The sequence below is a fragment of the Dendropsophus ebraccatus genome, chromosome 8 (genome assembly GCF_027789765.1).
Source record: "Dendropsophus ebraccatus isolate aDenEbr1 chromosome 8, aDenEbr1.pat, whole genome shotgun sequence".
In the NCBI taxonomy this organism is placed as follows: Eukaryota; Metazoa; Chordata; class Amphibia; order Anura; family Hylidae; genus Dendropsophus; species Dendropsophus ebraccatus.
Window position 1 is genome coordinate 15,481,464 of NC_091461.1, and position 14,351 is coordinate 15,495,814.

Genomic DNA, 14,351 nt, shown 5'->3' on the forward strand with positions numbered 1-14,351 from the left:
TCGCTGCAGCATAACACTTTATTAAATTATCAGACATTTCATATTATTTTCTAGCAAAACTGTCCAGGTTGTGTGCGGTGGTGGGAGGGCGGTCCTGGATCAGGTGGAAATGGATTAGGACACTGGAGAAATACTGAGAAGGTCCGACCTGTCAGGAAGGAAAAAAGAAGAAAATGTGAGAGATCCATTTACTATAGAAGACAACGGTTCCTTATACTGTGGAGTGCAGTGTCGGGCCCTGTTCACATCTCATTGGGGGAGATTTATCAAACATGGTGTAAAGTGAAATTGGCCCAGTTGCCCCTAGCAACCAATCAGATTCCAAGATTCATTCCTAACAGACTCTTTGCAAAATGAAAGGTGGAATCTGATTGGTTGCTAGGGGCAACTGAGCCAGTTTCACTTTACACCATGTTTGATAAATCTCCTCCATCGTGACTACTATGGCCCTCTGTACAGCATAGTAGACACAATGTCCTATACAGAAAGGATATCCTGGTATACACTAGGGGCCTATAGACATGTCAGAGATTCTGCCCCAGAACACTGTATATATAGAGCACTAATCTATGGGGGGCTCTCCATCCACACACATTGAGGCCTAAACTCTGTCCATTAAGAAATATGCTGATGTATCTAATCCAGGGAAGGGGATCGATCAGCCCTCCAGCTACTTCCCACAGCTTCAGCTGTCCAGGCATGATGGGAATTGTAGTTTTGCAGCAGCTGGAGGGCCACAAATTCCTTAAAAGTTTCATGTGGGATCATCCAGTCTATTGAGCAATGGTATCCAAACTCATTACGTATGATACGTCTGCTGAGCTACTGTTTTCTGAAATACCATATACTGTATACTTGTCATGTGTGATACTGTTTGCTGAGGCCATGTATCTAAGCTTGGTACATGCGATACTGTCTGCTGAATACTGCTTAGTATGTGTGATATTCTCTGCGGTATCTAAAGCTTCTATTACACAGGTCGATTTAGTGGAGCAAGTGAGCGCCGACCTGTCGGGTCATCGCTCATTTGCTCCTCGTTGCTCACTCGCTGCCTGGGCAGCCCATAGGTGGTAACGGTGGTCTGCATGTGCCCCCGCTCCTTTTACGCGCAGCAAAAGCAGCGGATCGTTGCCAGGCTGGTCGTTAGCATTTCAGCCTGTTGAAAGACAGCGATCAGACGACATTGTGCATGTTGGCTGATGGTTGTTTTCTATTACACTAAGCGATTATTGGCCGATAATCACTTTGTGTAATAGGGCCTTAGGTCGATCATGTGACACGATTTGGTAGGTCACAATATCTAAGCCTTTAATGCATGATACAGGTATCTAAGCAGCTGTATCTAAGGCTAGGGCTATTTTGTTATCAACCAGACCGCCACTTGGATGAGATTTGGGGTCACGAGACCAAAGTCACTGTGTAGCCCACCTAGCCTAAGTCTTACATGTGTGACACTGTTTGCTAAGCCGCTGTATCTAAGCCTTACAAGTGTAAGGACGTGCTCAGTCACTGTATCTAAGCCTTTCACGTATATCTTCTGAGCCATGTATCTAAGCCTTTCATCATTGATACTTGATACTGCCTCACAGCTCCCCTTTACATTAGGGCAGCGGTGACTGTAGCATTGATCCCATAGCCGAGGATTTTCATCCTCTGTAAAACTACAACTCTCACCATTGTCTTCCCTCTGGGAGGGGTCTTCTCGCCTTTTGTCACTTCTTCTTTAGGGAGGTCCGAGCTTTGTCCCTTTCTGATGACACTTTTTTGTTAACTTTCTCTTTTTTATCTTTCTTGGCGTTCAGATTTTCGTAAACCGTTCCTTCATCTTTAGGCCTGAAACACAGCAGAGCCGCGAGGGCTGTGAGAAGACGCGGATACGGGGGTTGGGGTGGACATGATGCCTAGAGACACAGATGTCTTACTTGGAGGAACTCCGGGAAACCTTCATCTTGGACATAGACACGCCCAGGTTTCCGTATTCTGATTCTGCAGTCTTTGTTCTCTGTTGGTGATTGGGGAGAGACATATTAGACATCACTGTATACAGGAAAGTTCCTTCAGGGTAGCTTCACACGTACTGTATCGCAGTGGATTTTCTGCTGCAGATCCGCAGTAGATTTGACAGTGCGGATTTAATGCTGTGTTAATTCTTGTAGTCAAATCTGCTGCGGATCTGCTGCGGATCCACAGCAGACAATGTGAAGCTACCCTCAATCTGGAATCTGATAGTTCAGTGTTGTGATAGTCCGGTACTGACTGCAACATAATCTGGAATCTAAGAAAAGCAGAGACCATACGTTTCTGTATCATTCCACATTATAGTGCAGTTCTATACCAGATTATCAGACTAAAGGAATTCTTCATATAATGTCAGCAGAGTCTATCATTCATCCACACGTCTCGTACCTCTAACGCCTTCATCTTGTGTTTGAAAGAGTCGATGTACTGGGCGATAGCGGCGTAGATGAACCTGTACTGCGCCTCGGTCTGCACCATCCCCGAGCGCTGGGACCTCACCATCTGGATGGTTTTCTGTATGTCGATGTCGCAGTCCACACCTGTAGGAGACAAGTGAGCCGTCATGGAGATCTGCGCCATTCCATGAATAAGTCTAGGGCTGCATGTTACTCTGCCTGAATCACTGCCAATGTAAGCGAATGGGGCTGCGTTATGTCCTGTAAGTGGTCACAAAACCATCCTAGGCAGGTGGCCCCCATTTGCTTACATAGCCGATTCAGGAAGAACAAAGCATACACCTTTGGCCATGCAACCCATGTCATAACCAGAGTTGCTGAATAACAATAGAACTGAGTGACAGAGTTTGTTATATACACGGCCCCCACTGCAAATAAGAGAATAGCCGCCAGCCATTCTTTTCCTAATCACCTTTTGTTTGGATGGTGTCAACCAACATATCTATAGCAATGATGGTCCCAGTACGGCCAATCCCAGCACTGTGAATGAAGCAGAGGAGACAACATAAGTGGGTGACTGACTTCTTTTTGAACTCCTTTCTACAACATAAAGAGGTACTACCAACAATAAAATATTTTTATATATCTCTTTTATATATTAAAAAAAACTATCCTCACCTAACACGTTCCCTCAGGGTTCCTCCTGCAGTGTTTTTAGGTCCCTGATAAACGTTTGAGATGGATATTCAAGTCAGACTTGTGTCAGTGGTAATGGCCTGCTCAGCCAATCACTGGCCGCAGCATTGAGCAGCGTTAGTCAGTGATTGGTTAAATGGGCCATCAATGCCGAGACAAGTCTGTCAAGTAGTGGCTAGAACTCGTAGCAGGGACCTGAAGATGCCGCAGGAGGAGCCCTGAGGGTGGGAATGAATATGGGGTGTATTATTTTCCTTATGGCCTCTATATATAAAAAAATGTATACATTTTTTTTTTTTTAAGTATCCCTTTAATTTTTGTAATAAGCTGCTTTACTCTATATTTGCTCTGCATTACATCATGTTTACGCTGTTAAAGTACAAGAAGTGTCTATAACATTACCTGCAATGTACAATGATGGCTCCAGCTCCGGGAATGCTGTCTTGGACACGGTTTACCTCCCCCAGGAAGCTTAGGACTCCTCCAGGATCGGCGGGTACACCATGATCCGGCCAGCTCAAGTACTGATAGTGATATATATCCCGGGTTTTGGCACGCTGAAAACACACACATAACATATAAGACCAAGACAGGAATACTCCAACGGAGAGACACAAACTACGGCCAGACTCTGACGTAAGCGACGCCATGACCATTGGTAGAGACCAGTGATTCCACAACAGTTGTTTTTGCCATTATTTGTAGAAATTAAGGCTTTGTTCACACTCAGTATTTTTTTTTTTTGGGGGGGGGCTAAAACTAGGGAGGACATGTAAAGGCGCAATGCCCCTACATGAATCCTGTGTGCATCGGAGCCTCTCCCTGTTCGCATGCAGTGTAACCTATGCCCGCTCAGAGCTGGAGTAGGGTTCTGTAACATTTTTCTACCGGAAAGATGTTAAATGTGGCCATGCTGAGGCTGCGTTCATCTTACCCCTCCCCTGTTACGCCCCCTCCCTGCCCCTCTGGAGCAAGCAGCGTATTTTAAAACAAGCGTTCGCAAATGGATTTATGCGCAGGTGGGCCCTCTGCACCAGAAAATGGCCGCTGTGCCTCATAATAAATGTCCCCCTAGGAGTAGAACCAAAACAAAGAAAAAACAAAGATTAAAAAAAATAAAACATTTTCTGTGTTTTGGATTAACTCCTGGTTTTCTTCATAGGCTTTCTATCCCTGATTTTTTTTTAAAGGAGAGCTAAAAACTGCAGGCATACGGGGGTGGTGAGAAAATAACAAACAAGTGAACTCACCCATCCCTGTGCCATTATAGCGCCACTACCGGGTGCCATTCACATCAGCCGGGATCCTGCAGCTCCACTAGCTGCGACATCACGACCCTGGCTCAGTGATTGCCTGCCCAGCTGATTAGGGACCCACCCCCGCCTGCCCTTTTTTTTTACCATTCGTGGGACTTCCTCTTTAATTAATTTTTTATACTATAGTAGCCATCTAGTAGTGCAAAACATCTCATAATTCATCGACTATCAAGTTCCAAGAATTTTACTGTGAATTTAAGTAATACAAAAAATATGACTTTAGGGTCTGTTCAGGAGTTGATCCTATATCACAAAACGTTAAACAAATCTAATGTTCTACATATACAGCTCCTGTGCAGATCTAAATGTCTCCATGGTTACAGACTACAGCAAACACTGTGTAGTCTGATCCTGGAGTCATATGTTACTCCACATTCTATGTTTCTTCTCCTCAATACAAGGGGAGTAAGACATGGCTGCAGGATCAGACTGCACTGGGTTTGTTAGTAGTCTGTAACCATGGATACACATATCTGCAGAGGAGTTGTATATGCAGAACAGTAGGAAGCTTTTATTTAGGCTTGCACCATTGCTTCATTTTTTTCCCTATATGAGATGCATTGGAGCATTAAAAATATAGCTAAAATTTTACACGCCTTTTGTGAAACTTAAGCAGTCACATTTGCTATCAGTAAACTATTGATAAGTTTTTAGGAAAGCTGGGTGATCACCTACCAGACTGGCATTACAGCTCCTATAAGTGGTCACCCAGCGTTCCTCATGGCAAGGCTTTGTATCTTGCCTGGTGATTGGCTGTATACTCACATCACTCAGGAGGGAGACTCGCAGAGTCCGGATCTTGTACTCCATGGCCTCATGTTCTGAAAGGATTTCAACCCAAAAGCGACCAAATTCCTTTCCATCTGTCCCGTTTTCTGGCCAGTAGAGGACGCATTTAGTCTAGAATGGCATTAAATGTCAGCGCTGTACAGTCTGATACTGATACAGTCATAAAAAATATAGACGCGATGGAAATGGTCAGAAAGACAAAATACGTAAGAGGTTAAGGGGACAAATACCCCAAGTCCCATAGAGGAGACTCTGCCATAAATCATAAAGTTCTGTTTGCCTGGAGCCACCAGTAGGGGGTGCTTACTGCATACAATTTATATAGTCAGTAAATGCAGTAAGCTCCTAAAGTTCCCGTACTGGCAGACAGATAGAACTTTATAATTTATTTCTATGGCAAGGATTTGAATCTATGTATCAGAAAAAAGAAGGTCCATACACAGTAGAGTCTGCCAAACCTGATGATTTCTGAGGGATCGGCCAACTATCTAATCTTGATGGGGGCCTCCCGACAATGGCAGATGGCAAAGGAGAGAAGAGTTGACCAGTTGAATTTTAACATGCACTGATCCTTAGTTCTATATAAATCTGCCACTCTCACTCTCCCATTCACAGTACATGTATGCTCAACCAATCTGAGCGTGCATGTGTATAGGGGTTTTAGGAGAGATAGATGCCAGCCAAACAACTGCCAGCTTTACTCCTATAAAGATATGTTGGAAATCCATAAGAAAGCAGAGCAGAGTCCTCACCCTTCCCTTCTCTATCTCTTTTGTGGTCATCACTATGACCCGGCTGTTCTCCTGCCAGACCATCTCCCAGAAGTGTCCTGTGGTGGACGCCAGACACCCTTGACAAGCAATAAAGCGTTTGGAAGGTTCATCGTCACCCATTAGTTGGTTCTGAGAAAGAAAAAGAAATTGTGAAATTGACCCTTAGTCTTGGAGTGGCCAATATTTTTAGTCCCCGCGGTATAGAGGAAGGCTGTGAACCCACAATGCTCTGGTGGAGGATAATGATCATTACTCTAGACTAGTGACTAGCGATCTTGCCGAACGTTTGGGTTCAGATGGGTTCTTCCAGAGACTTCCAACTTCTGCTGCCACCGAGAGTCAAATGCCGAGGGTTGGGATTCAGAAGAACCTGTCGGAACCCGAACGTTCAGCAATTTGGGTTATCACTACTCTAGACTCTTACTAGTTGGATTGGTTTGGAGCGAAACCTTGATTACTCCATCTTAAGGTTCCAATACCTTAAGAGCTTCCTACATTCGGAGCATCTCCTGAAGAAGTCTACCAACTTTCCTCCCTATTTTACCCAAGACACTCACCGTCACGTAATTGGCATTGATATAATCTGAGCCTGGAGCGTTTGGGTCTGCACAACGTAATTTAACTCTCGTGTGGTCAACTGGAAAGAGAAGAGAAAACAAAACCGTGGTTACCCTGGCATTGTGTACCATATCCACCCTCCATGTTACTTCTCCTGCTAGGTGCCCATTGGAGTGCCACTACTATAGAGCAGCTGCCAAAAAAGAGCTGATCGACTGTCTATCAGCAGAAGGAGTGGCTGTCATAAGAAAGCTGCTCTCTGGTTTCAGGTTGTTACTAGATCTGTGTCTCTGACCTTCTTGTGATCACAATGTGGTGAATTATTGCTAGACATATATATGAGGTATGAGATTTCTATGGTGAAAAGCAGGTCACTGTCGAGATTCAGGTAAACTTACAGGGAAGGATATTTTTGTATCGGTTTTTGCTTTTGTTTTCCGGCCTTTGACCCTCGGTTCTCTCATACCGTAAGTTGGCTTCTTGTTTCTGAAGAGCCTGTAGAGGACAGAGATATATTAAGACCTATGAAGAAGCCACCAGATGTGTCCAGACCCAATGCTTCCTCACCAAAGTTGTTATCCCATCATGCCCCAGCCCCATGTCATGGCTGAAGGAAATGGTAAAGTTAGCCATGGCCACAAGATGGTGATCGGCAACATGTGACCCAATCAATCATCCATGGGGTCGTTCATATAAACCACTGCACCATCAGACTAAGCAGATCAGAGTCTACTGGAAGCTGAGGCCTCCACCTCTGTACATTATGTCCCATGGCTGTGCTGAACAGCTGTGCTGGATGCTGGCACTCTACTGATCAGCTATTGTTGGCCTAAAAGAAGATAGTTTATCAGTAATGTCTGCCTGGAAAACCCCTTTAAGACTGGTTACCATTTAGCCAGGACCAGCAGACCATCTAATGTATATAGGATCATCCTGACTCTCCCTAACAAACGATGTTGGTGGATAAAAGGATTGGGTGATTGGGTCAGGTGATATGCCTGATCCTTTTGTTCTCAGTAAGATAAGCTGCTAGCAGAGCTGTCTGGCAGCGGCTTACTCCCCTCTCTCCACATCTGCATGCTCAGCCAAATTCAACATGCATGTGTTAGTTGGATAACCAATTAGGTATCCTCCTCTTTCTGGCCCAACTTCATTTGCACACAACCACTTCTCCCTCGCACCATTCACAAGACCCAACCAATGGATCGACGAGTGAAAAATACACTTGGGCTATGTTCACACTTTGTATTTTCAGGCTCATAAACTATTTTACTTTACAAGCAAAACGAGTCTCAAATTTTGAGTTTTATTTGTTTGTTTTTGGAGCATTTTTAGTACATTTTTTTAGAACAGCTTTTTTTTTAAGTGTTTAATGCTACAAAAAAGCACAAAAAACACACACACACAAAAAAAGCTGGCTTCTATCTTACTGCAAGGACCATGGGATAATAACGCAAAGGTAGCAGTCACACAGGGCCCAGGTGCCTCAGGGACCTGAAAGCTCCTACGCCATATAAGAAGACACCATTACCGTATTATAAATGGAACACAGTAAGGGAGGAAGCTGAATTAGCCCTATTTAAAGGGGGTTTCCATCATTGTATGAAAAAAAGAATACAGACAGGGACAGGGGTGCTGCTCCGGGGTCTCCCAATGGTAGTGCTGAGATGATACCCTGTACTCTGTGTACGATGCCTCAACCAGTTGCATGTGCAGCACATAACCACCAAGGTCTGTGATTGGCTGCAGTGACACGGTACAGTGTAGAGGAGAGGGGCACATAACCACTAAGATCTGTGATTGGCTGCAGTGACATGGTACAGTGTATAGGGGAGGGGCACATAACCACCAATGTCTGTGATTGGCTGCAGTGACACGGTACAGTGTAGAGGGGAGGGGCACATAACCACTAAGATCTCTGATTGGCTGCAGTGACATGGTACAGTGTATAGGGGAGGGGCACATAACCACCAAGGTCTGTGATTGGCTGCAGTGAAACCGTACAGTGTAGAGGGGAGGGGCACATAACCACCAAGGTCTGTGATTGGCTGCAGTGACACGTGTACAGTGTATAAGAGGGAGCACATAACCATCAAGGTCTGCGATTGGCTACAGAGTCACGTGTACAGTGTATGGGGGAGGGGCACATAACAAACAAGGTCTGTGATTGGCTGTCCAGAGCAGGAGAGGTTTTACATGGGGATTTGTTACTCTGGACAGTTCCTGACATGGGCAGAGGTGGCAGCAGAGAGCACTGTGTCAGACTGGAAAGAATACACCACTTCCTGCAGGACATACAGCATCTGATAAATACTGGAAGACTTGAGATTTTTTTAATAGAAGTAAATAACAAATCTCTGGCACTTTCTAGCACCAGTTATTCTGAAAGAAAAAATCTTGGTAAACTACCCCTTTAACAAAAAATGCAAAAAAAAAAATGGACAAAACGAAACGAAAATACAGACCAAAAAGTTTGTGCACAGTCAGAAGGATTGCCAGTGCTAAGTGACCTTTACCCTCAGCATTGTTGGAGACGCAGAGTCCTCATACTGGTGATATACCATAACTTTAAGGGAACACCCAACATACCCTGCCCATAGGTTGACTACTCAACTCCCTGCCCTGGGGCCACATGCTCACCTAATAGAGTCCACACCCTGCATGTTCAGGCCTTCTAAATATAGGTGCAAATGTGATAGGAGAAGACAGGCTACAGGGAAGAAAGGTGACACATACGGTAATACTAAGGTCTGAGGAGAAAAATAATATTAAAGAGAACATAAAAGAAAAAAGAGAAGGTGAAGTGCAGGAGGAGGAGGCTTCAACATAACAATCCAAAACCTCTCTCCCAATTAAATCCTCCAAGATTCTCATTAAAAGTGTTATCCAGTGCTATAAAAACATGGCCGCTTTCTTCCAGAGAAAGCACCACTCTTGTCTCCAGTTCAGGTGTGGTCTGCAATTAAACTCCATTCACTTCAATGGAATTAAAGGGGTTATCCAGCGCTACAAAAACATGGCCACTTTCCCCCTACTGTTGTCTCCAGTTTGGGTGGGGTTTTGAAACTTAGTTCCATTGAAGTGAATGGAGCTTAATTGCAAACCACACCTGAACTGGAGACAACAGTAGGGGGAAAAGCGGCCATGTTTTTGTAGCGCTGGATAACCCCTTTAAGTTGCAAAACCAAAACCCAAACTAGAGACAAGAGTGGTGCTGTGTCTGGAAGAAAGCGGCCATGTTTTTGTAGCACTGGATAACCCCTTTAAGACGTCTGTCTGAATATTGCCATAGTGTAGACAACCATACACAACTTACATCAAACTCTTCCCAGAATCCGGCCTTCGCAGACTCCTCTCTTTCCGTTTTCTTATCTAATTCCTTCATGCGATTCTCAATGTCGGCTGCGTTGACTCTGGTTGAGTGATACGGCTGTAGGATGTAGAGACAAGGAAAGTGGGTGAAGAAGAGGAGATGGAGAAGAGACATCTTGAAGAAGAACAGAAGGAGGCCCAAGTCGTGATCCAGGATTAGAATAACATGGCACCACCCCTGTCCTCAGGTAACAAGGCCCATCTCTATATATAACATAAGGTTCTGTGCTCACCTTTTTCAAGTAAACAAAGGCTCCAGACACTTCTTCTATATGTTTCTGCTTGTAAGCTTCAATAAGATCCGTGAGAGAATCAAACTTTACATCCCCCAGAGTGTACTTCTCCCCCTACAGAGACAATACGCGTGTGACACCCTATTATAGTAGTTATATTCTTGTATATAGGAGCAGTATTATAGTAGTTATATTCTTGTATATAGGGAGCAGTATTATAGTAGTTATATTCTTGTATATAGGGAGCAGTATTATAGTAGTTATATTCTTGTATATAGGAGCAGTATTATAGTAGTTATATCCCTGTATATAGGAGCAGTATTATAGTAGTTATATTCCTGTAAATAGGGGGCAGTATTATAGTAGTTATATTCATGTATATAGGAGCAGTATTATAGTAGTTATATTCCTGTAAAAAGGGGGCAGTATTATAGTAGTTATATTCCTGTATATAGGAGCAGTATTATAGTAATTATATTCCTGTATATAGGAATAGTATTATAGTAGTTATATTCTTGTATATAGGAGCAGTATTATAGTAGTTATATTCTTGTATATAGGGGTCAGTATTATAGTAGTTATATTCTTGTATATAGGAGCAGTATTATAGTAGTTATATTCCTGTATATAGGAGCAGTATTATAGTAGTTATATTCCTGTATATAGGGGCAGTATTATAGTAGATTTATTCTTGTATATAGGAGGCAGTATTATATTAGTTATATTCCTGTACATAGGAGCAGTATTATAGTAGTTATATTCCTGTATATAAGGGGCAGTATTATAGTAGTTATATTCTTGTATATAGGAGCAGTATTATAGTAGTTATATTCCTGTATATAAGGGGCAGTATTATAGTAGTTATATTCTTGTATATAGGGGCAGTATTATAGTAGATTTATTCTTGTATATAGGAGGCAGTATTATATTAGTTATATTCCTGTACATAGGAGCAGTATTATAGTAGTTATATTCCTGTATATAAGGGGCAGTATTATAGAAGTTATATTCCTGTATATAGGAGCAGTATTATAGTAGTTATATTCTTGTATATAGGGGCAGTATTATAGTAGTTATATTCTTGTATATAGGAGCAGTATTATAGTAGTTATATTCCTGTATATAGGAGCAGTATTACAGTAGTTATAGTCTTGTATATAGGAGTAGTATTATAGTAGTTGTATTCATGTATATAGGAGCAGTATTATAGTAGTTATATCCCTGTATATAGGAGCAGTATTATAGTAATATTCTTGTATATAGGGGTCAGTATTATAGTAGTTTTATTCCTGTATATAAGGGGCAGTATTATAGTAGTTATATTCTTGTATATAGGAGGCAGTATTATAGTAGTTATATTCTCGTATATAGGAGCAGTATTATAGTAGTTATATTCCTGTATACAGGAGCAGTATTATAGTAGTTATATTCTTGTATATAGGGGTCAGTATTATAGTAGTTATATCCCTGTATATAGGAGCAGTATTATAGTAATATTCTTGTATATAGGGGTCAGTATTATAGTAGTTTTATTCCTGTATATAAGGGGCAGTATTATAGTAGTTATATTCTTGTATATAAGGGCAGTATTATAGTAGTTATATTCTTGTATATAGAAGCAGTATTATAGTAGTTATATTCCTGTATATAGGAGCAGTATTACAGTAGTTATAGTCTTGTATATAGGAGTAGTATTATAGTAGTTGTATTCATGTATATAGGAGCAGTATTATAGTAGTTATATTCTTGTATATAGGAGCAGTATTATAGTAGTTATATTCTTGTATATAGGAGCAGTATTATAGTAGTTATATTCTTGTGTATAGAGCAAGTATTATACTAGGTATATTCTTGTACATTGAGGCAGTATTAAAAAAAAAAAAAGAATTTTACCTCGCAAAAGATCTTGATGTGCGTCACCCGGGGTTTGCCATCTTTTACATCAGCTGTCAGGACAGAGATGACAAAATCTCCTGGTTTACTACGACTCTCTCTGACAAGGAACGTCCAAGGCTCCCCTTTTTGCTGCAGTAACTTCTCAGCATCTGGTCCAGAAAGATACCCATGGTACCAGCTGTGGAAATATTAACAATATGTATAAACACACACATACAGTGTATATATATATATATATATATATATATATATATATATATATATATATACACACACACACACACACACCCCATGGACTTGAGTCCAGACACTAGAACAAGTGACATGCAATACCATCTTCTTTTCATTCAGGGTCCCTCAAAACCAATACACATATACTCCTGTTGTCCTTTAGGTGGCGCTCTATAGAAGCATAAATGGTGACCAGTGGAAAACTATCAGATAATGAACACATCCTGATAAGCAGAATGCAAAGTAGAATAAAAATACTCACATCAGATAACAATATGTAAAAATACAAATAAAAAGCTAAGTATAAACAGAGATCCTTACAGCAGCAGAAATCAAGGGGTCATATAGTATTCACAGCACAGTATTCTTAAAAACAGCTTGGAACTGTTTTTTACGGCTGTGGATCTGTTACTGTAAGAATAAGGCATGTATCCACTACAGCATAAAAGGGTTATATAGCAGGGTTACACTTTTTTTTTTGTCAACATTACCATAGAAGGGCAGGGCAAATTTAACTTTTTGATGGCGCCATTTTGGGATTCATATAGCTCATTGATTAACCCTTTTTAATGTAAAACAAAATAAATAAATAAAAAATTTTGCACAAAAAATTTACACCATTTAACATGTGGTAAAAGAACTCATAGATATATCCTATGGGTCGTTAAAATTACAGGGATATCAAGTTTATATAGTTTTTTTTAACGTTTGGTACAAAAAAAACGATTTAAAGGTACTCTATACAGTCATGTCTCCTGCACAGCTGTATACAGGCATATACATGGCAGGCCTGCGGGCCGAGAAGTCTGTCGAAAATTGTTATTAAAGTATTGTATTGCCCTCCAAAAGTTATACAAATCACCAACATACACTTATTACGGGAAATGCACATAAAGGGGAAGATTTATGAAAGGGTGTAAATATGCATCTGGTGTAAACTACCCACAGCAACCAATCACAGCTCCCCTTTTATTCTATCAGAGCTGAAAGCTGAGCTGTGATTGGTTGCTGTGGGCAGTTTACACAAGGTGTATATTTACACCCTTTCATAACTCTCCCCCAAAGTGTTTTTTCCCTGCACTTACTACTGCATCAAGGCTTCCTGGATGACATGGTGATGTCACTTCCTGGATGACATGGTGATGTCACTTCCTGGATAACATGGTGATGTCACAACCCGACTCCCAGAGCTGTGCGGGCTGTGGCTGCTGGAGAGGATGATGGCAGGGGGACACTGATGGACACAGGGCACTGGAAGGACACTGAGCATCCCTCTGCCATCATCCTCTCCAGCAGCCACAGCCCGCACAGCTCTGGGAGTCAGGTTGTGACATCACCATGTTACCCGGGAAGTGACATCACCATGTTACCCAGGAAGTGACATCAGCATTTCATCCAAGAAGTGAAGCCTTGATGCAGTAGTAAGTGCAGGGGAAAAAGCACTTACGCATTTCCCGTAATAAATGTATATTGGGGATTTGTATAACTTTTGGAGGGCAATACAATACTCAAAGATTTTCGCCGGACTTCTCCTTTAAGAAACCTATTGGCAGCCGACCATTATGTCCCCAGAATGCCGATGGGCTAAGATCAGTTACTGTCAGGATCTGAAGTTTCTCTGTTCCTGGCAGCTAGTGCCGGTGCCTGGCTGTCATATTGGCAGCCAAGCTCCCTTAATGCAGGATGTCGGCTGTGTTGATCCTGGTGCAGTGATACGGCTGTAAGAGATTAACAGGGACAAGGGAGTGAAGAAGAGGAGAGGGGAAGGAGACATCTTAAAAGAGAACAAAAAGGAGGCCCAAGTCCTGTCTGACCGTCAAGGTTTAAGACTATCCAGAATTAGAAGATCATAGCTGCTGGCTACACAGTAAAAAGGTGTATTGGTTGCATTTAGGCCCATTAGTGACCGCTGTAAAAAGATGTATTGGCAGTTTCTAAAAGGGTTAAGGATTTGACTTTCTTGTTTATTCCAAGAGGCAGACGGGGTATATCTATCGCTGTATCTTATAGTAAGATTCTCTGTGTTGCCCATAACAACCAATCACAGCTCAGCTTTCATTTCTCATTTTGCTT

The 14,351-nt window shown here is 42.0% G+C and overlaps 1 protein-coding gene across 1 annotated transcript in view; it reads right to left on the bottom strand.

The window, feature by feature from the left end:
- The window catches only part of PTPN6 (protein tyrosine phosphatase non-receptor type 6), a 41,902-nt gene continuing 27,551 nt past the window's right edge, over positions 1-14,351 (bottom strand). The window contains exons 4-16 of the mRNA XM_069979888.1: positions 12,045-12,225; positions 10,152-10,265; positions 9,863-9,976; positions 6,945-7,041; positions 6,546-6,625; positions 5,968-6,117; positions 5,192-5,326; positions 3,513-3,667; positions 2,887-2,954; positions 2,407-2,558; positions 1,923-2,002; positions 1,709-1,833; positions 1-149 (exon numbers count right to left, since the gene is read on the bottom strand). Of these exons, the coding sequence (XP_069835989.1) occupies positions 1,713-1,833; positions 1,923-2,002; positions 2,407-2,558; positions 2,887-2,954; positions 3,513-3,667; positions 5,192-5,326; positions 5,968-6,117; positions 6,546-6,625; positions 6,945-7,041; positions 9,863-9,976; positions 10,152-10,265; positions 12,045-12,225 (1,447 nt within the window). The 3' untranslated portion in view covers positions 1-149; positions 1,709-1,712. The remainder of the gene's footprint in view (positions 150-1,708; positions 1,834-1,922; positions 2,003-2,406; positions 2,559-2,886; positions 2,955-3,512; positions 3,668-5,191; positions 5,327-5,967; positions 6,118-6,545; positions 6,626-6,944; positions 7,042-9,862; positions 9,977-10,151; positions 10,266-12,044; positions 12,226-14,351) is intronic.